This window comes from Xyrauchen texanus, chromosome 19 (genome assembly GCF_025860055.1).
Source record: "Xyrauchen texanus isolate HMW12.3.18 chromosome 19, RBS_HiC_50CHRs, whole genome shotgun sequence".
NCBI lineage: Eukaryota > Metazoa > Chordata > Actinopteri > Cypriniformes > Catostomidae > Xyrauchen > Xyrauchen texanus.
The window spans coordinates 20824290-20849121 of record NC_068294.1 but is presented as its reverse complement, the minus strand read 5'-3'; the positions used below and the strand labels follow the sequence as shown (position 1 = coordinate 20849121).

Below are 24832 nucleotides of genomic sequence, written 5' to 3'. Positions count from 1 at the left end.
ATGGAATGCCCCGCCGTGTTCTCGGGGAACAGAAGGGGTCTCCCCCGCCCCTGGCAGCGGTTCTCCCGCTCCAGGCGGTCGGCAGCGATCGTCCTCTTCCAGGCGGCTGGGCTCCTCATCCCCCGGAAGATGGCCGCGGCTGCTCCATTGGGGTGGACGGTAGTGGTGAGAACTCAACTACGGCGTATCCCTCCTCCTTCCTGGGTTTCGGCACCAGTGTAAAGTGATCAATGGAAAGGAGGAGGCGAGAACCGGCTTGATAATATAAATAATATTTTTTATATAAAACTTAAACAAACACACACGACGGACATGTCCTTAAACGATCTCTCTCCCCCGCACGATCCTCTGCAGTTAACTTTTATCCCTCTCGGAGGCTTGATTAGCCTAATACGGGACCGGGTGTGTAGGATCACGACCCGGCCCCGCCCTCCGCCCTGCCACAGCGGCACTTCAGTTTGAAAAGATTGTGTTATAGTAACCTTCATTCAATGAGACTAGGTTGAAAAATATAATAAAACTCTTGGTTAAAAGTTGTTGCTTATATGTATAGAAACAATACATTTTTTAAATATATACAAAAATAGTCCAAGGCACTTCTTCTGGTATGAAAATTGAAATGCCTTTACTTTAAATGGCTTGTCACACTGACAATAAAAGTTAAAAATCAGTTGCTGCACACTGATGCAGTTTGGCCAACAGACCCATCCTCAGAGTGTATCAGTCACTTTAAAGCGCCCTTGAGGGTGTTTGTGTGCCAAGTTTAAATATAGTCTTTATTGTTATTCAATTATTTCAGCTTTCTAAACTAGCTATCAAAGAGGCATGTATTATAAACCATTAAAGCAATTAGAGAGACATTAGTCTTACAGGGATTAAATTTGCCATAAAGATAGTGAAACTACATGTATTAATTGCCAACTAAATGCTGAAATATTCAAATTAATCGTGCATACATAGAGTACAGTGCTCTCAAACACATCATACAGAAGACAAATGGGATGTTTGGTTACTAATTATTAGTTTCAATTGCAATTCATATATTCTACAATGAAGTGTGAATACAGCTCAATCTTGTTTGGGCCTAGAGTGGAGCGAAATCTAATTGGTTGCAGCTGTGCCAAGTGGCAGTTACAGTACTTGCTTGTTTTATAACTACGGCCCTGCATGTATAAATTTTTTAATTGTTTTCCATCAGTCTGTACAGTCTAGATACAGTAAAATGAAAAGGCAAGGCTAAGAATGGAACTCTAGTTGGAGATGGTCCCTGTGTATCTTTTACTGTCAATTAAACACTTAAAGATGCATGTTAAGGTAATCATTCAGACTGACCTCAAATTAAAATAGTAATGCAAGGTAGTTCGGTTTTGAAGACCAAATATTTCACCATGACCTGTGCTTAGAAGTGTGTACTTGCCACCAGAAGCAGTGAGGGGGCATAATTATTAGTGAGTTACTGGAAGCCACACGCTCATTCTTTATGTGATTTGTTAGAGAAATATACTGAATGCATATACAGGTAATACACATTTAAAATATACAGATACATTCACAAACAACATGTTGGAAATGTTGTTTGTAATCGTAATGTTTTCTCAGAGTAAATAAAAACTGCCCTATATCACTTCATTTTATGGACAGACAAACAACAATATTTCAATAATGAGAGGTCCATCACTGATGCAACACTGACCTCCCAGCTTAGCAGGGGGGCTCAGATGTAGGCCTACAGAGTATGAGTTTACACAATGTATCAAGGCACAGATAGCAGGGCAAGGCATTATTAAAGATGGGCCTGTAGATTTGGCTGTCAGTCATCCTGCTGTCTGCTTCCAGAAATGCACAATCTTTAGAGGAAATCAAACTTCTGAAATACACTACAAATAAAGACCATCATGGATACACCTCTTTGTAGCCAAATCCAGCCAAAGAAAGAATTCCAACTAACACCTGTAGGTTCTAGTCTTAGTGAGTGGCGAGCACCCATGCTATCCAGCAAAAGCAAGGCTGCAGCACATTAAGGGTAATAAGGCAGCAACTTATCAGGCAAGCTCAGACAGATATTCCTTTCAAAGTGAGCAGAGGGGACTGGCTACAGAAGTGTGCCATGCTTTGGCAGCAAAATATAGCATCAAATCAGTTATTCTCTATGTACTGTGGAATGTGTTGGCTCAAGGCTTTGAGCAAAACAAGTGTCTTAAAGAAGTTCAGAACCACTGCATGATTGAGTGGCTACTGCTGCTAGCTTGGGCTGCAGCCTGTGTACACCTTTGAGCTGCTTTACTTAGCAATTCACACAAAGTGTGCTAGCAGTCAGATGGGTACAGGGCTAAGAACACTGCAGCCACAGAACAAAATAGTATTTTCACACAGAACCAAAATATTTTTTAAAGAAGACATAAAAAGTAATATGTATAAATGTGTTAAGTGTGTCAATAGGAAATACAAATTTTAGATTCCCAAACATTCCTTTTTCAAATAGAATAGTGTAGAAGTAGCTAGATCAAGGAGTCCTGCAACTGATGGTATGACCCCCCAGAGACAGAAGGATTTGAGAAACCCTATATAATTAGAGCTGTGGCAAGTTTTCCAAGATGCTTGGAACAACCTATCTCCTAACAGCCTTGAAAAACTGTACGTACAGTAAGTGTGTACATAGTAGAATTGGTGCTGTTTTAAAGGCATAGGGTTGAAAGGCAGATATATAGTGATGATAGATAGAGAGGGAGGGAGGGAGGGAGAGAGAGGTAGGTAGGTAGGTAGGTAGGTAGGTAGGTAGGTAGGTAGGTAGGTAGGTAGGTAGATAGATAGATAGATAGATAGATAGATAGATAGATAGATAGATAGATAGATAGATAGATAGATAGATAGATAGATAGAGAGAGTTATTATTTATTTGAGAGCCATTACTGCTGTTTTTTGTTCTGATGCAGCAGCCATTTTACAATGTCTCTCACTGCTGGGTTGAATTCACTCTGGTTTTGATGATCATTTATCTTCCATTAAAATGAATGGAACACAGTAAGATTAAAACCTTCTACCATATGCATCAATTACTATTGCAGAATCAATACCAAACTTCTCCATGAGAGAAAACAAATGATGCCATAATATCAATGAGGAAGCTAAACACAAATGAAAGCAAAAGATACTGTTGAGTATCAGAGAAATATTGCACAATAATAATTAACACATTTGAGCAACACCAGACAGGATTGTAAGTTTAATTTCTTAATCATATATTTAAAATAGCAATGCATCAACAAAAGCAAAAAGCAATGCATGCAAGACCCAAGAAAAGTCAGATTGAAGAGTAATGTATTTTGGTGTGTGCTAGCATTTGGCAAACCAGCTACATCTATTAGCCTTGACGTCAAAGTGAATTTGCATGTCAAAACATGTAAGCTTGATTTCTGAGAGAAAACAATAAAGTCAAACAGCGTGTCAAGTCTATTAAACACATACAGTACAAACTTTCCTTAAGATTTTTATTGATGTAAATCCCCACATGATATATTTAAACATGAATTAAAAAAGGCTGAGCAGACAGGCATAAAAAAAAAAAAAATTGCAATTAATTACGATTAGCCGTGGAACAACCAGTACCCTGCTATTTCGTTTGAAGCTGGGCAAGTTTACACAGTCAACATAGCAACAGGTTGACAGCTTTTCTTAAAGCAGTACAAACTGGAAGCAAACATAAACTAGGATTCTCAAAGACGATGACATCTGTGTTTGTTCATAAATATGACGGCTAGAGACCTTGCAAGGCAGTATGGCAAACAAAGTGCATCGTATGCATTGCATATTCCTCTGTAATATTTGACATGCCAACTGTGCCTGCTGTCACATCTCAGACTGATATACACTACACATTTATATAAATATATAATTTATTTGAGAGCCATCATTGCTTTTTTGTGTTCTGATGCAGCTGCTATTTTACACTGTCTCTCACAGCTGAGTTGAATTCACTCTGGCTTTGATGGTCATTTCTCTTCCATTACAATAAATGGAACACAGTGAATCAAACATAAACACAATAATTCTTGCATGCATGGCTTTTTGTTTTGTTGATGCATTGCTATTTTAAATATGTGATTAAGAAATTAAACTTACAAGCCTATCTCTGTACTGTAAATACTAGCATTCAGGACACTGCCTTGGTCAACACCTTGGCAACTCCTGTGTATCTTGCACATTTGAGCCATTATATTGTTTGTAGGCTACTTTATTTTTATACTGGATATGATATATAAGCTATATTGTGCATACTGTATATTGTACTTATTTACATTGTATATAACCTTTCTATATTTATATAATGAAATGTGTGGACCACCCAAGTTTTTTCACTCATCATTACACTTATGCAAATGATGAAGTGAAAATAAAAATTATTGATTTGAGTTCTTCAGGTATGTTAAGAGTGAAACATGTGCTTTGAAACAAGCAATGCTTATGTAAAAAATAATGGGATCCAGTTTTCCTGAAATTATAACTGATATAACACTGATTTTATGTATCAATAAGGTGTCAGCCGCTAGGTGTCAGCCTTGTGACTTTAAACACGATATACCCTCAACATCTTCGCTGTCGTTTTCATGTGTGCAGGTTTCTGACTCGTTGTGCGTGTTCATCAGTCAGGTAGTGAGGAATTAAAGTATATATATATATATATATATATATATATTGGTGAGTGGGTAAGCAATATTACATTACAATCAGTTACAATTATCATATAACGAAGACAAATATTCAATTAAAACGAACAATATTTCACTAGTGATTACAAATGTTTTAAATGTTTTATTGTCTTACCTGTGTGTTACATATACAAATAGAAGAAATAAAAGAGGTTTAGAGAGAATTATAACATAACATTTACCACCCCAAAACTCCTTAATATTCAAATGCATAAACATGTAGCCTAAATAAATATATACATATATGGAGTAGGCACAGGCTTAGCCAAAGCGAAACTATTTTCATCCTCATCGGCGTAATATTGAATTATGGTGACATATTATGGTAAATATATTTTTCTCCTTCAGACTTAAGCCCTCGACATAACATAGTATGTTACACCCGAGTGCGCTAGAATGTTCGTGTGTTAGAGAGATTCATTCATTGATACATTGTGATCGTCATCATTGATGATCATGGGGACGAGGGGCATCTCCATAAAAGATTTGGAATTAACGCAGATCAAAAAGATGTAATTTCCAGTAGGCTACGACTAGGAACAGCAGTGTTGATATTGTGCTCCCATTCATATGTATGAATTACGTTAATATTTATTAACACGACTACTGCCAGTGCCAAGTGAAAATATTTCATCACTGAGGGCTCGCGGCGCAACACGTATCACCTTTCTCGATTTAATGTCAAAACAGACGAGTAAATAAAAACTAATTTGCCTGCAATAAACAGACTCGGTTTGCATGTTTTATGAATTGGATAATGATCTGACCGGATTGCATTAGCAGCCTTCCCATTTCTAATATCTAAGAATAAAAATAGGCTGTTTTGTATGCGGCAGGTCCTCTTCTGCAAACGGATGAAAATGCTACACCCATAAACCCACTTTAGTTCAAGAAAAAAGTTAATTAATTTCGAATAGATGGATTAAAGCCTGTTGTTTACACCTAGCCTACTGTAGCAAGAGCCATTTAATTACTCGCACGTAATGCCAGGATATTTAATCGTCAAATTTCAATTTGAATGGAAATGGCCGTAAATCGTCCTGCCATTTTATTATCCGTTTCTAAATATGGCAAATTTAGATCCAGACGTTATTAACTGTAGTTATGCGCAGACACAACTAGTGCGGATAACATGTTACACTGCTGCATGGACTAAAGCTAGTTGGCCGAGTTTTTCATAGCTGTAGTTTTGCCCCACCCACCAGCAAATCTAACTCGCCAGTGTAAACTCTGATTGGCTGTGGGGATTGCGGGTCCTGAGACTGAGCGCGAGACACTGTGCTGTGCATTCGACAGTATGCGCTGAAGATGCGTGTGGAGCGTTTACCTCAGTGAGCCACATTTAAGAACTATATCAAGAAGTACATTTCGCTTCATCCACAGGCTGGATATTTTTGACCGAACGCTTTAATAACGGTGAGGCGAGTCCAGTTGCCCTTACCGAAGCTAGAATATGTTTCATTGATCTTTCTCAGAGCTTTTATGTGGATTTGTTTAATTCATTCTGGACTAAGACCAGCTGAAATACCCTCATATAAGAAATTTACGCCGTTGAGAGAAATCTCCAGGATCTTCAGTGGACAAGACACCCACCTTTTGCTCGACTGGGAATATCACTGAATTGCGGTCTGGACTGGTACTTAATTAATTTAACTGACATTGGAATCTGCGTGGTATCATTTGGATATATTTATGCGGATCAAGGAGGAGACAACCCAACTTCAGCTCATTAAACTGATTGATTGGGCACCAGAGATGTTTTAAACTCAAATTTATTCCAAGTGAACGAATGTTTGTCATGTATCATGTAGCCAGACCATTTATTTTTTACTTGGATGCTTTCTTATAATTTATTTCTTTCATTCACAAGTTGAGGACCTTTCAGTGGACATTTACATTTGTATTGAATATTTTTCTCTCATGGACTCAAACTGATCGATTTACATACATCTCGGTTACCCTGAACAACGCAAATGTTCACGGTGAAGCCGTGTTTTTCGTCCAAAATGTTTTCACATACGTTATATGAAGAATTAGCCTGTTTACCTTTCCCGCAGATTTTTCTTTAAAATAGCGCAAGGCATGGGCTGGCCTGATACGATTTCAGTAGGCTAAAGTAAATGGAAGTTATCAACTGCGAAATCATGAGTCAGATGTATTTCATTGCAGATATAAACATTTTCGTTCGTTTTAAAGGACAGTGTGACTGAGCGCGAGACACTGAGCTGTGCATTCGACACAGCTCATGTTTTTATTTTTATTTGTATTTTTTTATTCGATTTATTGGGACTTTTTTACGTCGTGCCGAACGAACATATGTTTAATTGTTAATACATGTCCATGCAAATACGCGCTTGAAGACAGACATCAACAGGTACCATAATGCATTCAAAGGACATGGATTTCGTACAAATGTTTTTGTGCTTTCTCTTGTGTTGGACTAGTGTCGATGCTGTTTTCAATTTGAAATATTCAGTGGAAGAAGAGCTGCGTGCAGGGACAAAGATAGCCAACGTGACGGCGGACGCAAAAGTTGCAGGTTTTGTACTGGGAAACCGACAACCTTACTTGCGGGTCATCTCCAATTCCGAGCCGCGATGGGTTAATCTGAGCCCCGCCGGACTGCTCATCACAAAACAAAAAATTGACCGGGACGCTGTTTGCCGACAGACAACGAAGTGTTTTATCTCGTTGGAAGTGATGTCCGACTCGATGGAGATCTGCGTGATTAAAATTGAGATTATCGACGTAAACGACAACGCGCCCCGCTTCCCCACCAACCACATTGACATAGAAATCTCGGAAAACGCCGCTCCCGGTACCAGATTTCCCCTAGAGGGGGCAAGCGATCCGGACTCGGGGAGCAACGGCATTCAAACTTACACCATTACCCCCAATGATATTTTCGGTCTCGAGATTAAGACGAGGGGAGACGGCTCCAAGATTGCAGAGCTTGTGGTGGAAAAGACTTTAGACAGAGAAACGCAGTCGCGTTACACGTTTGAACTCACAGCTGAGGATGGCGGGGATCCCCCAAAGTCTGGGACTGTGCAACTTAACATCAAAGTAATTGACTCGAATGACAACAACCCCGTTTTCGACGAGCCAGCATACACTGTAAACGTGCTGGAGAATTCGCCCATTAACACATTGGTCATTGACTTGAATGCTACGGATCCAGACGAAGGAACCAATGGCGAGGTGGTTTACTCATTCATAAACTTTGTCTCCAACCTGACCAAACAGATGTTTAAAATCGACCCCAAAACAGGTGCTATAACCGTGAAAGGCGTGTTGGACCACGAAGAATTGCACGTCCACGAAATAGATGTACAAGCCAAAGATCTGGGTCCAAACTCGATCCCTGCCCACTGCAAAGTGATTGTCAATGTCATAGACGTCAATGACAACGCACCAGAAATCAAACTGTTGTCAGAAAACAGTGAGATGGTAGAGGTCAGTGAGAACGCACCTCTAGGATATGTAATAGCACTGGTGAGAGTCTCAGACAACGATTCGGGAGCGAATGGAAAAGTGCAGTGCAGACTGCAGGGAAATGTGCCTTTCAGACTCAATGAGTTTGAGAGCTTCTCCACCTTACTTGTTGATGGCCGGCTGGATAGGGAGCAGAGAGATATGTACAATTTGACTATTCTAGCCGAGGACAGCGGATATCCCCCGCTTAGAAGCTCAAAATCGTTTGCAGTTAAAGTAACGGACGAAAACGACAATCCCCCGTACTTCACCAAACCACATTATCAAGCCATGGTCCTCGAAAATAATGTCCCAGGTGCGTTTCTTCTGGCGGTGTCCGCCAGGGACCCTGACCTGGGCATGAACGGCACCGTTTCGTACGAAATCATCAAATCGGAGGTGCGGGGGATGTCTGTGGAATCGTACGTCACCGTCAACTCCAACGGTGAAATCTATGGGGTCAGGGCTTTTAATCACGAAGATACGCGGACCTTTGAGTTTAAAGTCTCAGCAAAGGATGGGGGAGATCCACCATTGACCAGCAACGCCACCGTGCGCATCGTCGTACTGGATGTAAACGACAACACACCTGTGATGACAACCCCGCCGCTGGTTAACGGCACTGCGGAGGTGTCCATTCCCAAAAATGCTGGAGTTGGTTATTTGGTTACTCAAATAAAAGCCGATGATTACGATGAGGGGGAAAATGGAAGGTTAACATATTCCATATCAGAGGGAGATATGGCATACTTTGAAATAGACCAGATAAACGGTGAGATGCGAACCACAAAGACATTTGGGGAGAACGCCAAGCCATCCTACCAAATAACAGTAGTGGCGCACGATCACGGCCAAACTTCCTTATCTGCCTCTGCCTATATTGTAATTTATCTTTCCCCTGATCTGAATGCACATGAGCAAATAGGACCCGTCAACCTGTCGCTCATTTTCATCATTGCCCTTGGTTCAATTGCTGTGATCCTGTTTGTCACTATGATCTTTGTTGCAGTCAAGTGCAAAAGGGATAACAAGGAAATCCGAACATACAACTGCAGGTACCCAAACAATTTTTTTGGTTACACACAGCTTAGTTTAATATCATGCATATTAATAAAGTATTTACTGGAAATTAATCGATTTTCTGACAGTATAAACAATAATTATGGCATGTTTGATTTGTATCTTACCTCAATGTTGTGTGTGCTCGTCTTATGCACGCGCTGTACTAGCCACCTGTGCATGTGCTTTGGCCTTGCCTTGTTATTTAGTGCCTCACTAGACCCATTTTATCACAATAATTGCATTAGCATTATCGTGACAATAATTTATATATATATATATATATATATATATATATATATATATATATACACACACACACACATAAAACACACTCACACACACAAACTAAATAAATATAACCAGTAAAAATAATATTTTAGTTACAGAAATTCAGTCACTAAAGCTTTTCTCTAAATAAATGAGAAAAGAATAAAGGATAGTATATTCTAAAATAAGCTATATAGTAGTATCAACTTGATAGTATATTGTTTTCCAGATACATTGCAAATAAGGAAAGGTAAACATAGGCCTGTTATTATCCACACACCATCTGCATTGAGATTGGCATTTGCAGAATATTATGTTGTAAATTTATGACCTTTCTCAAATGTGTTTGATCAAAATATGAACTTGTTGCTCACACGTTTGGATTTGTTTATGGCTTTGGCAATATATTATGACTGAGATCATAGAGGTCAGTATATCATAATACAAAAGCAAGACCATAGCTATCAAATGTAACTATGGCAACAACCACCATTTCATAATAGTAAAACATACTTAAAATGTAAATCATGCAAATGTACAGCACGGTAATTGGTGTGGGGGGGGGAGAATATTATTTTGTTAATCTACTGTAATATGAATACTTATCAATCTGTAACATCAGCCTCTGTGTTGATTTCCCACTGCTACATCACCACTCAGCATTTCCATATAAATTGCTTTTGCAAATTTGACCTGAAACCATTACCATATTTTTACCTCAAATCGTTGTTGACGTTTCTGTCATGTCAAGCAACAACATAACGAACCATCTTGTTCCTATGTTCATCAATTTGTATATAAGTGAACATCTTGAAGAATACTAGATCATGGCTTTGAGGGTTAGACGTATACAATATCTGCCTTGCCATGATTGCAAGATGGTTAGATAGGGCCTGTGTTTAGATTGCCGTTGTGAACATTTATATTCCTCTCCAAACAGAAACCTGATGAAGGCTTTCAGCTCTCCCAACAGGGGGTTAGTGAGAGTGCTTGATATGCTTTTCTTCAGCTGTGCTCACTGACTCGCCTTTCTGGCCTTATAAGATTCTTTGGATTGTTTTCGCTATGAAAAGAGCAAAACATATTTATTACAGTTAGTAAAGAAAACCTGATGTTATATATCACATATATTATTTTACAGATCAAACCAATTATATAATAATAATAATAATACAAATAAATATCATTATATGCTTTCCATTTTTTAAACAAAACTATTAAAAGATTTCAAATAATACTGAAATTTAAATAAAATAGAACAAAAACTCATATTCACAAATATGAGCATGGCTGAACCGGTTCCAACGAGTTCCAAAGAAATATTTTCCTGCTATGTCTAAAGACTTCAAGTAGCCACTATATATATGCGCACACTCATTTGTAAGCTTCTGTCACTCTATTTCTTAAAAATAAAGAGATAAGCTCGGTATTCCAAAGACAGCACTTTTCAACCATCTATTACTAACTTTTTCTCTGCTTTAACCTAAGAGAGGAAAAAAGCTTTTAGATGCCCTCCAAAATCATTTTTCTGAGCAAGAAAAAAGTAAGGAATAGGGAGACACAGGCTGAATCCCAATGAAAAGCACAGAAGAGGAGGCTTTGTGAGGTAGTGTTGTGCTAGAAAAAAAGAGTGTACCATTAAATTAAAGGCATACATTAAAACAAATGTGTGCCCTTCAGAGGACATAATAATAAATAAGTGCAAGGTTGTTTCAGCATATAATATGTAACGATTCTCACAGGAAGAAGAGAGGGGTCAGCAGGAAAAGCTCAGACAAAGACTGTTTACTTCACCAACTCTCCTTATGAAATTTCCAGTGTATATTTTCAGATATATGGATAAATTGCAACCCAAGCATTCTTTGGGGCAGAATTTCAAAGTTTCTCATTTACTCTGATTAGAATCAAAACCCTCAAATCAAGTAAGTAGTAGCCACAGAGCATAGCTTAGAGAATTTAACTCAATCCAATTCACTTTGAATATTATTGCTTACTCGTGTGATGTGTTTAGTATCATTTGTCACTGTGTGTGCTTTTGTGGTTTGGCATGTTTGCATTGTGAATGTGTTTGTGACAAGTCGACCTGCCGAGCATGAAAATTCAAGCAAATGAGGGATGTCGGCTCCATTGGTGGCCAGAGATCTCTCCGGCTTGCCAATGAATATGGGTCTGACACCTAAGCCCGGGCCAGGCTGGACCTGGCTCAGCTTTGTGTGCAATGAGTAAGGCAGAGCACTGCTTTATTGAGTCTGTTCAGTTTCTTGTACCTGCGCAGGGTGGCGGAGTACTCCTACGGCAACCAGAAGAAGACCAGCAAGAAGAAGAAGCTGAGCAAGAACGACATCCGGCTGGTGCCGAGGGACGTGGAGGAGACTGACAAGATGAATGTGGTGAGTTGCTCGTCTCTCACCTCTTCGCTCAACTACTTCGACTACCACCAGCAGACTCTGCCACTGGGCTGCAGGCGCTCCGAGAGCACCATCCTCAACGTGGAGAACCAGAACTCAAGGAATGCTGCACCCAACCATGGCTACCACCATACCTTCACAGGGCAGGGCCCTCAGCAGCCTGACCTCATCATCAACGGCATGCCGCTGCCTGAGGTGAGATTTGCTCCGGTCTGCTCCATCCATCAGCCTGCCACGGCTACCAGCGGCAAGGGAGAGTGGGGTCAAGGGAGAGCTGCCGCAAGGGCCGCTAACCCAACCTAGTGAAAAAGGCTAAATCTGGTTACTGCTAACTTGCTTGAATTGTACACACAGTGGGCAGCAATTAGGGTGCTTTCTTGTTTTTAAGTTTACAACAAGACAAATGGTTTTGCAGCTCTTTTTTTCTTCTTTGAAATATGGTTTCATCTAACTATGCCTTTGGTGGTGCTTTCATATCCATGATTATTTGTTGGGTATAACATTATGTTCTTAGGAATCTAAGTATTGGTAATGCCCTGCTATAATAAAAAAGTGAGGCAAGCAGCCATTGGACAGCTGCCAAAGTGGATATTTGGCCACTTCCATTTCTGCTCTCTCTTTTTGTTGGGCTGAGCAAAAGAGCTGTAGCCTGAACATCTGCCAAATGCATTGACCTGGCTAATTGGCAGCACTGCGTGTCATTTCAGGTGTAGGCATTAAGGACAGCCATTGCTGAAATAATGATTTGCAAGCACTTGTCTTTCATTGGTGTTATGGCTATTTGAGTTGTCAGGTGGTACACAAATATACACTGAACTATTTTCCTTCAAATTGACCGTGGTGAAAAGGTTCCAGGTCATCCAATGAACCTCAGCTTCACCAAGCAGAGCTTTCACCAATAGAACAGTCTATGAACTGAATACAAATAAACAGAGCTATGTAATATTGCTACATGTAATAATTAAGGCTGACATTAGTCTCCGTACTTTGTGTCTGTGTCTTTGGAGAATGTATCAGGAGTTTTATACTACTTACAAAATTTGATACATTTGCACCGATCCTTTGATTGGTTGATCCAGCTTTCTTAGCTGTTTATAAAAATTGCAGAGCTCAATGGGACACTGTTAAAATAGTGCTAATATATGGACTTTTCACAGTAGTGCCATCTGTAATTTTTGACTGGAATGACAACTTTGAGGATAGACTTACAGCCATTATAATGGGTTGTAATGTTGTTTAACATGTTTTGGATCGTTCTGTTGATGAAAAACATTGTAAACCCAACCATGGGGTCAAGGGAGAGCGGCAGCAAAAAAAAAAAAAAATCAGTAGACGTGATCTAGAAGTTGTGTACAGTGAAGGCCATTGAAGATACTTTAAGTATATCCCTCACAGCCTTGTTTTTGTGTCAAAAATCAGATATGGTGTTACTGTGAATAATGACTATTAAATATAAATATTGCTGTCACCAGATGCTAAAGTCATTTTGAGGATATTTAAGACTACTGAAAGGAATATACAAACAAATTTTGTATATGCTTTTTGTAAAAAAAAATTATGGAGTGTAACAGCAATTGTAGTGTCTAGGCACAGTAGCTTAATCCTTTAATGAAGCTACCTAAGCAGCAGGATTAAAGAACATCTATTTGTCTCGACTGATGAAAAGACAAAGAATGAATGGGGAGGGGGTGGGGGTGCAGAAGCCTGTAGTTTGAGTGTGATAGTACAATGAACTCTAAAGCAAACCTCTGTTGTTTGACTGCAGCATTAGAGGAGAGATAGAAACAGTGTCTGGGCCCAGTGCATTTTCCAATTTTCACATGGCCAGCGATTTCCCTGATTAAGGTGTGGGTTAATTTGTATGCTGGTTTCATAATCCATTGTGACATTTACAAAATACAGTGGCTCTTTTGCGACATATTGTTGTATATGGAAAATGTTGTCAGTGTAATTGTACATCCATTTATATGGGGCACAATCAAATATTGCAGCTGTGAAATGACCGATAATAGCTCTGTCACGCTTTGCGATCCCGGGCTTTGAAACATTTGACTCTATAAGTCAGGCTTTCCCAGAGGTCTGTTAAGGACACACTGGCTGGTACACAGTCATGAATATCAGTGCATCTCCGTCCCCAGAAATATCAAGGCCCATAGGCTGCTTTGCAACCTTTAATGATGCAAACGTAATTTCAAGAAAGTGTTTGTTTGTTTACTTCACAGTCCCAGAAGGAGCTTTAAGTCTGAAAATGTATATAAGGATGAGTGCCATTATTGCATAATTACCGGCTGAATAATTAGTCAAATATGCTAATCTACAAAGTACATGCACATTGCACATACACGATGATGTCTCTAAGACATTATGGATATTACAGTTTTATCTTCTGTTAATGCCTGATCTTCTGTAATGCTGCTATGAAACAATGTGTGTTGTGAAAGGCACTATACTAATAAAAATGACTTGACTTGGGTTGACAGTATTTTCAATTCAACTCAATAATTGATTGCCATGCCAACAAAGTTGTTTCGAATTTTTCACGGTGAGCTCACAACAATAATTACATACATCACACATACAGCATCAAGAGCAACAAGGGTATTACAGCAGTGCCTATAAGAATTAGCTGGTACCACTGAGTACAGCACAAAAATAGAGACCAAGAGTCTAGGGTGTAAACATTCAGGTACTCGAGGGGTTATGAATCTGAACAATCTTACAAAATGTACTATTTAAGAGATGTGTGGAGTTGGATTGATAGTTGTATGCTTTTGGGGAGCATATTGTATGCCCTTGATGGCAACACAACAACTGTGGCAGATGAGCTTGTGCTCAAAAAGCCACCATTGAAGAAATACACATAGCAAGCCTGAAAATTATAGTCTAAGATAACAGTAACTAGTATCTCAAAGGCCCCAGGTGAGCTCTGAGTTTTTGATACTGACTCTCTGGAGATGACTCTGTGCTGCCAGTCTCTGAGGATTTTGATGCATTGTTTTGAGAAAGCTGTGTGGTTAACCTGTCTGCTGTAGTCTGTAGCAGACACATGACAATCTAGCAATCACTTAAGATCATTGGCGATTCTTACAGAGTAAGCACTCTCAACACTTCGCTTTGAACTGGTAATGTGCGACACGCCTCACTCCACCTGTTACACTGATAAAAAGACAAAATCCCTCCAAATATTTATCTATTTTGTGTTGGTGCTAGACGAAAGCATCTTGCTATTCTACAATGTATAATTGGACATACATTGAATAGATTAGTGTTTTAAGAAGAGTGATTTTGTTCTGGTTGTTTATTTTGATTTGTGTTACTTGTGCTTTTACCTTTTCTGATGGAGAAAATTTGTTTCCAATTTTGCAAGTATTGCCCAATGATAATTTAAGTACTGCATGTCCAGATGCTAGCATTCTGTTAGCAAAGATATAAGCTCATAAATCCCCCTTCTAGCTTATAGTACTCAAATACAGTTTAATATGTGAGATTAGACACTCAATAAGGAGATTGGGTACTCATATTTATCATAGTCATATATCTCTTATTATATAACATATAAACACTTTTCATTGTAACAAAGCAAAGATATGCTCTAAATTTGTGATGATGTTGTGTTAGCCCTGTTTTACAGGGTGTTAAACTAGCATACAGTGTGCAGTAATGGATTCACGATTCAGGTAACATCAGGCCCCTCTGCAAGTGACACAATCAGATGTTATTTTTGAGTTCACAGAGCAAATACCATGCTATGTAAACATACTACACATTTGCTTCATTTTCTGCCAATCTAATGTACCTCCCTCCATTCACAAACCATCATTAATGTAGTTTAACCTTGGTTGGAGACAATCAAAGTTGGCAACTTTTTCAAACTAATAGTGCTACATTATCTATTATTTGAAAACTAATTGCAATTATCATATTTTTTTACATTTGCTTGTTTGCAGTCCTAAATTGAGCAGAATTTTTCATTTCTTCACAATCATTTGGTTGTTTGTGGTAAGAAATGGCTTACATTTGTTTCACCTGTCAGACCAGGGTTTGAGAAGTTTTGAAAATGGATGTTTAGACTTAACTGAACCATTGGGGTTTTGTATTTCTCTGACTTTTGCCAGACTAAGCCAATTAATCATTCTAAATCCCATGCACGATAAGGTAAAAGCCACAGCATGCTGCCTCCCTGAAGGGCTTTCAGAAAAGGATTCATTGAACTGGGCTGCTCTGATGAAAAAATCTGATTTAGACAGTTTCAATTAGAGGGAAATTAATAAAAAGAAAGAAAGAAAAAGGAAGAAAGACAGACAGACTGAAAGACTGAAAGAATGACAAATTGCCAAGACTATGCCTTGAAATATTTTTTTATCAACTTCCTCTTTAATCAAAACCTCTCCTGTTTTTTATTTTATGTTATGTGCCAAAGAGCAAAATAGACAGTATGAGAGAGAACAGGAAGAAATGGGCTGAAGCAGAGAGAGAGAGAGAGAAAGAGAGAGAGAGATCTTATCTAAAGTACCTTGTGATGCGTTCTGATTGGATTCTGGCAATGAAGATGGGAAATTTCAAAGAAGGTTACATTTAAGCTAGACTCGCTGGTACTCTGCCTTCAAGAGTCTACTAACAGGAACATTTCAGGAACTTATAAAAGGACCACAGTCCCATTATAGATGGAGCATTCACCATTCGCTGAACTCTACCGTTCAAGTGAGTGCACTGCAGTATTAGTGCAATATAGTCAGGCAGACTAATTTTCTCTTGGAGCACGGAGATGAGGCATTCATGGCCTCAGTAATGAGAAAAGCCATAATACAGTCATAATACAATATAGTCTTTGTGATTCCAGTCATGAGCTGACATAAGCATGTCGAAAAATACAGCTCTCATTTGATGTCTGCTCTCAAACATTGAGGACAAAATGCTGACAACGTAAAATCCTCAGTCAGTCAGGAAAAAGAGAAAGGATGGGGAAAAACTGAGATTTATGTAATACGACAGCACTTCTTGATCTCGTAGTGAGATGCGATGAAAATTGAGAAATGCAAAACTTAATGCATTTTCCATCGAATAGTGCTACCATATTCTTGTTCATTCAGGTTCTATATGCCCCTTTTCCTGGTAAACACAATTTTTTGTTTAGTTTGAGCCATCTGTATGATGTTTGTCACTGTATCTGAAAATGTTAAAATATTTCGTCAACTAGGTTCAGAGCAGTTATGCAGAATGCAGAATATATGTAATCTGGGTAACACTTTACAATATGGTTCCATTCATTAACATTAGTTCATGCATTAGACTCATGAACTAACAAAGAACAATACACTTTTTGTGGCATTTATTAATCTTGGTTAATGTTAGTTACAAAAAATACAATTGTTCACTGTTAGTTCATAGTTCATTAACTAATATTAACATATACAACTCTTGCTTTTAAAGGGTAACTAAACCCTAAACCAACTTTTTTTAGTTAATGATCTGTAAGCATGGGGCTTTATTAGTACTGGTCATTGATTCAAGTAATTTTTTTGACATTTGTGTATAAAGTGTTTTAATTCTACAATATATGGTGTAAAAACGTCTGAGTGCTGCCCTCTTCAGGTTGAACGATGGCTACTGCAGTTGAATTTTCCTATTGGCTGTTGCGGTACTTCGTGACGTAAGCGGTGCCAGCTGACGTAAGCAGGTTCCAGCTCACCACGCCAGATTCATGTACATGTCGTCTTGCGACCGTGTGAGGAATAATAATAACATAGAATCTGACAGCAGCTGTCAATTAATCCATCACTACGAGTCTCAGGTAACACCCCCCCGCTCAGCACCGCACTCGGTTCGTTCCCTCTATCCCCGCCGGGGTCTGCCCACTTTTCCTGCATTTTCAAATATTTCTAGTGGGTGGAGTCAGACTCTGAGCAGGTGTTTAGTTACCCTTTAAAAATTGCTATATGTTGAAATTTACAAAGATTATTAAATGCTGTAAGTATTGTTCATTGTTAGTTCTTGTTAACTTATGTTGTTAACTAATGTTAACAAATGGAACCTTATTGCATAGTGTTACCATAATCTGAACATTGGTACCTGATGATGCATGCTATTGCTTACTCTCAACAATTGCTTTGGTAATACTTAACAATAAGGTTGCACTTGTTAACATCAGTTAAATACATTACTTAACATGAACTAACAATGAACAATACTTTTACAGCACTTATTAATCTTGGTTAATACTAATACATCTTTATATATATATATATATATATATATATATATATATATATATATATATATATATATATATATATATACTGTATGTATTTTTCATCATAAAAAAAATTAAATAGTTGGAGACTGTTAAGATTTGTTTTTTCTCACACTTTTGCAAAGTAACACTTAATGTGTGATATCGCTTAGATCAGGGTGGCGAGATGGAACCTGTGAAAGAGGACTTTTGATGGAGAAGTAGCCAGCCAGAATCAGATACAGTTGAGACCCACAAGAGAGGAAAATAACTTTAGAAATTATTTTATCATCTCTTAGCCTCATCTCTCATTAACACAGATTTAGCTGCCAGCGCTGAAAATGCCTGTGGTTAAATTAATAAGATGGGAAAGGTCGGCCTACATTCTCTAACACAAAGCATACAAGGCAACGCCACAGGGAATGACGAAACATACAACTTTCTACATGGTTTTTGCAATACTAGTGGATTTGATTAATTATATGTACAGGATAATGGGCAAGCCATACCATTGTTTCTGTATTTTAACAACCAAACTGTATACAGTATTCACAGTTACATGTGTAGTGCACTTACTTGAACAAGTAGTCACAGTAAGTATAAGAAATGCCTTGTGGATGCAATTTAAACTGGTGGGTTATATGTTCAGGTGTGCAATATATCAGCTTCGCCAACTTGCCAAATAAACTACAAGGGGATCTGCACACAGATAGTCCTTTAAGGGAAATTGAATATATATTGATGTTTGAAAATTGCACAACGCAGAGCAAAACATTACATTATATAACATGTTGTCCAATTTATTTAGTGTGTCAGGCTATACATTTTTCCAAATGCAAAGGTGAATAGTAAATTTAAAATAGAACATGCAGCCTACTCATTCTCCAGCAGTTGATGTTTGCCACTCTGTATGTTAACAGGATGTTCCTTGTTTTTTTTTCTTCTTTTTTTTTCCTCAAAGCTAAGAACTGCATACTGCACATCATCATAAACTGGATGTACCGAAGAAAGAAAGAAAAAAAAAACATAACAGAGTATACTCTTAACTCCAATGCTGTAACAGGTCTTGTGTGGTTTGTTAGAATATGTGTGTAAAGAGATTTAGATGGGCAAGGATGTAAGAACTGGCTTGACAATATAAATAATAGTTTAATGAGAAACTTAAACAAAAGACACAAACACACACATGACGGACATGCCCGTAAACGATCTCTATCTCCCGCACAATCCTCCGCAGTCGGCCTTGATCCCTCTCGGAGGCTTGATTAGCCTGATAAGGGACCGGGTGTGTAGAATCACGACCCGGCCCCGCCCTCCCATAATGTGTTGGTTGTTTTCTGCCTGTATTTTAACAGGTTAACATTGGAGCATATCATTATTTATATATTGATCTGCACTCACCTCACTTTTCCACATTTAAAACAAACTTTCTATGCTTTGAGTCAATTTCTTATCAAGAACCATTTACTTGTATATTCTCTTTTTATATTTATAAAAGAAAAAGTCTTGAGAGACTGTGATAAAAAAATTGTTTTTTACTATATATCTGCTGAGATTAATTTCTGTTTTCACAGAGTTTACACAAGTAAGAATACCCAGCCCCTTTGTGGGTCCATTGGTAACTGGGTTATTTGTCTAGGTAGGCAGGGTGTGCTGAGTATGTGGTGAGCTGGCTTAATGAACAGCGAGATTGTTGGCTGGCAGATTGGCTGTATGGATGTAGCGCTGTGAAAACAGCAGGCCGACATAATTGTGCATTGTTCAGCTATAGAACAGGAGGCAGAGCATGTAATGAGCTGTAGCACCCACTCACGTCTTTCCTAATGGGCTATGACCAGGTTCATCCTTCCAGGGGTCTTAGCCACTCCAATCATCGCTGTCATCTATTCCCCATAGTCTTTCTTTCCTAGAATCCCATAATATCACATGTTCCTCCCTACACTGTTTTGCCTGTTCTCAGGTTGTTTTAAAGCAGTGGTTCTCCTTTTTTCTTTTTTTGGTTGTGCCCCCCCCCCTGAAACTACAAATTTGTTTCTCCATTATCTGATCCAAAATTCTTAAAACTGAAACTTTAACTTCATTTCCTTTCAGATTCATCAATCTTCAATCAAACAAAAAGAGTGTTTTATCAAGTGTTTAAAAATACACTGAAATATATACAGTAAATATAAACAAATATACAATTAAATTAAACTTTCACATTTCTTTCTGTTTTGGTGAATAATGAAATGTTACACTATGCATTGAAAAAAAAGAGTCAGAATGAAATTAGGTCTATATTTTTCTGTTATTTTCTGTATACTTTGTGTTACAAAAATATATAAGAAATAAAGCATTTTTATTGTTGTAAGTGATTTTAGCCATTCTAGAATTTCCACAAACTGAGCCATTAGATTAGCCCCCTCTTTCCAAACCATGCACTCCAAAGGTGCCAAATGAGCTTTATTGAGACACAGAGCAGAAGTGTTTGTAAAAACAACAGCAGCCTCAACTGACAACTGCAATGAACAACATGGCATAACAATTGCATTAAAGCTCAATAATTTGCAGCAACTACAAAACTTTGAGAACGTGCACAGGTTAAAAGCATCAGAGGCCGTGGCCCGTGGACACATTTTTGTTGGCTGTTTACTAGCTAGACATTTTGTTGGCTAGAGTTGTCCCAGAGGCAGTTGAGATATCTCATGACACTCATGTCATTAATATTTCTCAGGGACAATGAAAATTTTTTGCATACATTTCCATGAAAAAAAATCACTTGCAGCACCTTTCAAATAATAAAAAAAAAAAGAATAAATAAAGTGATACTGCTGGGCAGGAGCAATGTTGAAAGAAAAAAAAATTCATAATTAGATAAAAGCACTATAAAAGTTATATCACCCATGTGCAATAATTTAAGTCTTCTGAAGCCATACAATATCAGGGTGTGAGAACAGACTGAAATGTACCCATTCACCCATTCGAATCTGGCACGTATAAAAGGAAAAGCCAGCGGATAAGAAGAAATTGTGCACATACTTCATTGGTCCTTAATTGGTGTGTATTGTCACCGTGAAGAATTTGAATGTGAAAGAGAACGAGATTTGAGAGGATGCACCCCACACGTTGAGAACCACTATTTTAAAGCTTTAAAACAGGCAAACAAGAAGCTTGAAAAAAATTAAGCTAAGTGAGAATTTTTGTTGTTATTTGCTTAATATGCTGGGATTATTTTCATTTTAGCAGGTTGGGGAGTTTTGGTCCTGTTCTGCATTTTGATTGCTGTATAGCGTCCTGAATAAATGGGATTCAAGGATGCCTACTTCACCGATTTCATGAGTTTTTCTTTTTTTTTCTGTTGGCTGAGAGCCTGAGACATAAGGTGTTAAAACGGTTTTAAAACCCAAAAGACACAAATGCAGTTGCAAAATCCCTGAATGTAAGAATGGCTTTGATGCAACTGAAAAAAATATATATATATTTTAAGCTGCCTATTTTATTTTTAATTTTTGGAAACCACTCCACTAAACACAATGGAGGTTTGCTTTGACTCTCTCGTCACGTCCAGCGTTTGATGTCCTCCTGCCAGAGAGCCAATGTTAATGAATGAGATCGGTGTGTTCTGATTTGCTGCTCTGTTTCTGGGCGCTGTGCTTTCAGCAGGGGCTGTGGCCTCCCTAACCACATTCTGACAAGACAGCTGCTCTGAAAGAGAGAGAGATGAAGAATGCAAGAGAAAGAGAGGCTGGAATCACAGAGTCTCACTTCTCAGCTGTAATGATAATGTAAGGATTTAATTTGGCCTTGAGGCGCGTGGGTGCAGGTCACTCCAAAGACTTGTTACATCGTCATCCCAAAGTTATGATACATCGTTAGCCTAAAGCGAGCCGACAGAGCCCGTTATAGCCACAAAACTCATGCAAAACCTATTCTGTATACAACATAATGCTTGAGGGGGATGTTGATGATGGGTGTTATTCTCTGTTGGCCTCTTGTTTATTATGTCTTGGGTGTTTCATATAACAAATGGAGGGAGACAGTTTTCTCTCAGGGGTTCTTAGCGTCTCTCAACAGAGCATGATTAATTGTTGTCGTGGTCTATTTTTATGTTACATCCTGAATCACAAAGGTGCAGGTAGGTTGACGATGTAGCTCCGGGCTCTCGCTGACAATGTTTGTTTTATGGTATTTTCATATTTTATGGACCCTGCTGATTTAGTTACTTCAAAACATTACTCGCCATTAGATAGAACACAGGTACTACCAAGCCCTTTCTGCCTTCGATAGCCCTGTGGTCCTTTTGCATTTTTTATAGAGGCACTAATGCACCAACAAGCAAGGCTGACAGATTAGGGGACATCAGAGTGACTCTAGCTGACTTTTTATCTGCTCATATTTTAGTAAAAATTACTAGTAGTACCAGTAGTCTTAAGAACAGATTTGGCCTTGTTGAGTTTGAGATAACAGGCAGGCCCTGCCATTCCTTCTGGCTCACATACAGCAAATATCTGCGGTTTAGCTGCTGGAAGGAACAGGCTGCCATGAGGGAGAATGTGAGACCATAGACTGTCATCTGAACAGAGTCCTGGATGTTGATAGGGAAGGGTCTTGGCTCCACTGTTACCTGGGTGCCTTGGATCATGCTTATTGGGCTGGATAGAGAGATAGACAGAGCAGTGTTTCTAATTATAACATTCCAGTCACAGTGCTGTGGTGTGCTCCAGCTTGCATGAGGAACTGCAGAAAGATGACTTTAGGTTTAATTTGGAATTCTAGCAATAATCCAGACTAAGTCTCTTAAAACTGCAGCTCCCCCTCTGTTGGATTAAGGGGCAGTTTTAAAAGGATAAGAGCTGCTTATCAGTGCTTTACTTAACACTTATTAGTGACTTCCAAAAAACATATATATGAAACTGTGTAGAGTTGGATAATGTGGCTATTTATTAGTGAATATGTGACCTAGATAACAGAGTAGGAACCACTAAGATCAAGCAGAGGAGATTAAAACAAATGGTAGTGATTAATCTAATGTGAAACAGTATGCTGTGGAGTTTAAAGCTGTTTTTAGGCTTATAATGTTCTAATTGTCTCAATATACAAATCTGTTCTCCATTGGTCACATGTAATCTTGCTTCTAGAAATCAGAATCAGTAAGACATAATACATTTTTGTGTCACTATTTAGACGTTCATATTCTAGGCTCAACAATAAGAATGGTCTGCTGGCCTGGAACTGCCACTTGCCCTGTTAGGCCAGTGCTGTGTTGAGTCTAAATCTTACATTTGTTGATCTTGTAAATGTGTTTATATGCCTTGCAAATGTACACATTTGGATCCATGTGATGTATTGAATATAAAATTCTGCTAATTTTAATTTGGTAATTGTACTTTGCTGGCTTACATATATGAGGTTTTGTCAAAATTTCAAAAATGATTTGTGATAGAAATGTACGCAATTATTATAACAATTTATCGCTGACATTTAGTTACATAATAACAGTAACATTTTCAGCTATTATTGCCAATTGAAAACAGAGTTTTTCTTTCTTTCTTTTATTACTTATTTTAAGGAAAATTAACATATAATTAAATGTTTGAATATAATTTTTCTAGCACATATACAAACAAAAGTACATTACTAAAAATACAATTTTAAATTGATTCATGGTGGGGCCAGTCAAAATTTTTGCAGGGCAAGTAAAACATCTAAACATCTAAAATAATTAATATTGAACTCTGTAGTGGCTTTTTCCTATAAGCCAGGGCCAGGTGGTAAGATGTTCTTTACACATAATTTGGAATAAACAATGTCCACACATCGATATCCATTTCAACTGCTTTGTTTTCCATTTAATGAAATATATATATGTGTGTGTCTATATATATATATATATATCTCTTAAAGTGTGTAACACATGTTGCTCTATGGTAAGAACCATATGTTCCCGCCACCTGTCCCCTGATACAACCCACAGGAAGTTTAAATACCATGTTAAATTAACAGGTGACCACACCCACACCACTGGTGCACACTGTCATCTAGTGGTTTGAACAACATTACATTTGGCTCCTAGAAGCGCTGATATTTGATTTAGACAGCGCACACACACACGCACATATATGTGTGTGTGTGTGTGTGTGTGTGTGTGTGTGTGTGTGTGTGTGTGTGTGTGTGTGTGTGTGTGTGCAAACATGCTGTCAGCTTTCTGGAGATCAGCTTTCTCAGTGGAAAATAGCCGTCCAAGTGGGGGTTATTCTCGTGGTATTACTCTCTATTATTTCATGATAGATGGTGAAAGAGCCTTTCACTATAGAAACCGCAATGTCCTCTGCCATTTTGAACAGTACTTTTTCTCCTAAGTGGGCACTCCAGTAAGAGGTAATTAATGAGTTGTGTAATTCATCTTTCTGTTGTGTCTCTCAGCTGTGATGAGCCATACTGCTGAAGTTGTTTGTTTAAAGCTGTTTAAAGCTGTTTTCTAGCTGTAGTAGTGTAGTAGAAGTAATACAAGCGGTCACGGAGCGCTGTTGTATGTAAACAATGACTGACGGATTCACTTCACGTCACCAACTGCTCAAATTACACACAAAAATTATCTTTTGCCACCAACTGCAGGCTAACATACTTAATGTAAAAAAAAGATACATGTAAGAGACACTTATACAGTAACTCTTAACAGATCTGCACTGCTCTTACACTTTAGTTTA

General features: G+C 38.3%; 1 protein-coding gene across 4 annotated transcripts in view; it reads left to right on the top strand.

The window, feature by feature from the left end:
* Positions 1–6035: 6035 nt before the first annotated feature.
* The window catches only part of LOC127659379 (protocadherin-19-like), an 83449-nt gene continuing 64652 nt past the window's right edge, over positions 6036–24832 (top strand). The window contains exons 1-2 of one of the 4 annotated variants that reach the window (XM_052149163.1): positions 6036–9235; positions 11785–11899. In XM_052149163.1, the coding sequence (XP_052005123.1) occupies positions 7089–9235; positions 11785–11899 (2262 nt within the window). In that variant the 5' untranslated portion in view covers positions 6036–7088. Of the gene's footprint in view, positions 9236–11766; positions 12113–24832 lie in introns of all 4 variants that reach the window. The other 3 variants (XM_052149161.1, XM_052149162.1, XM_052149160.1) reach the window with 3 other exon arrangements.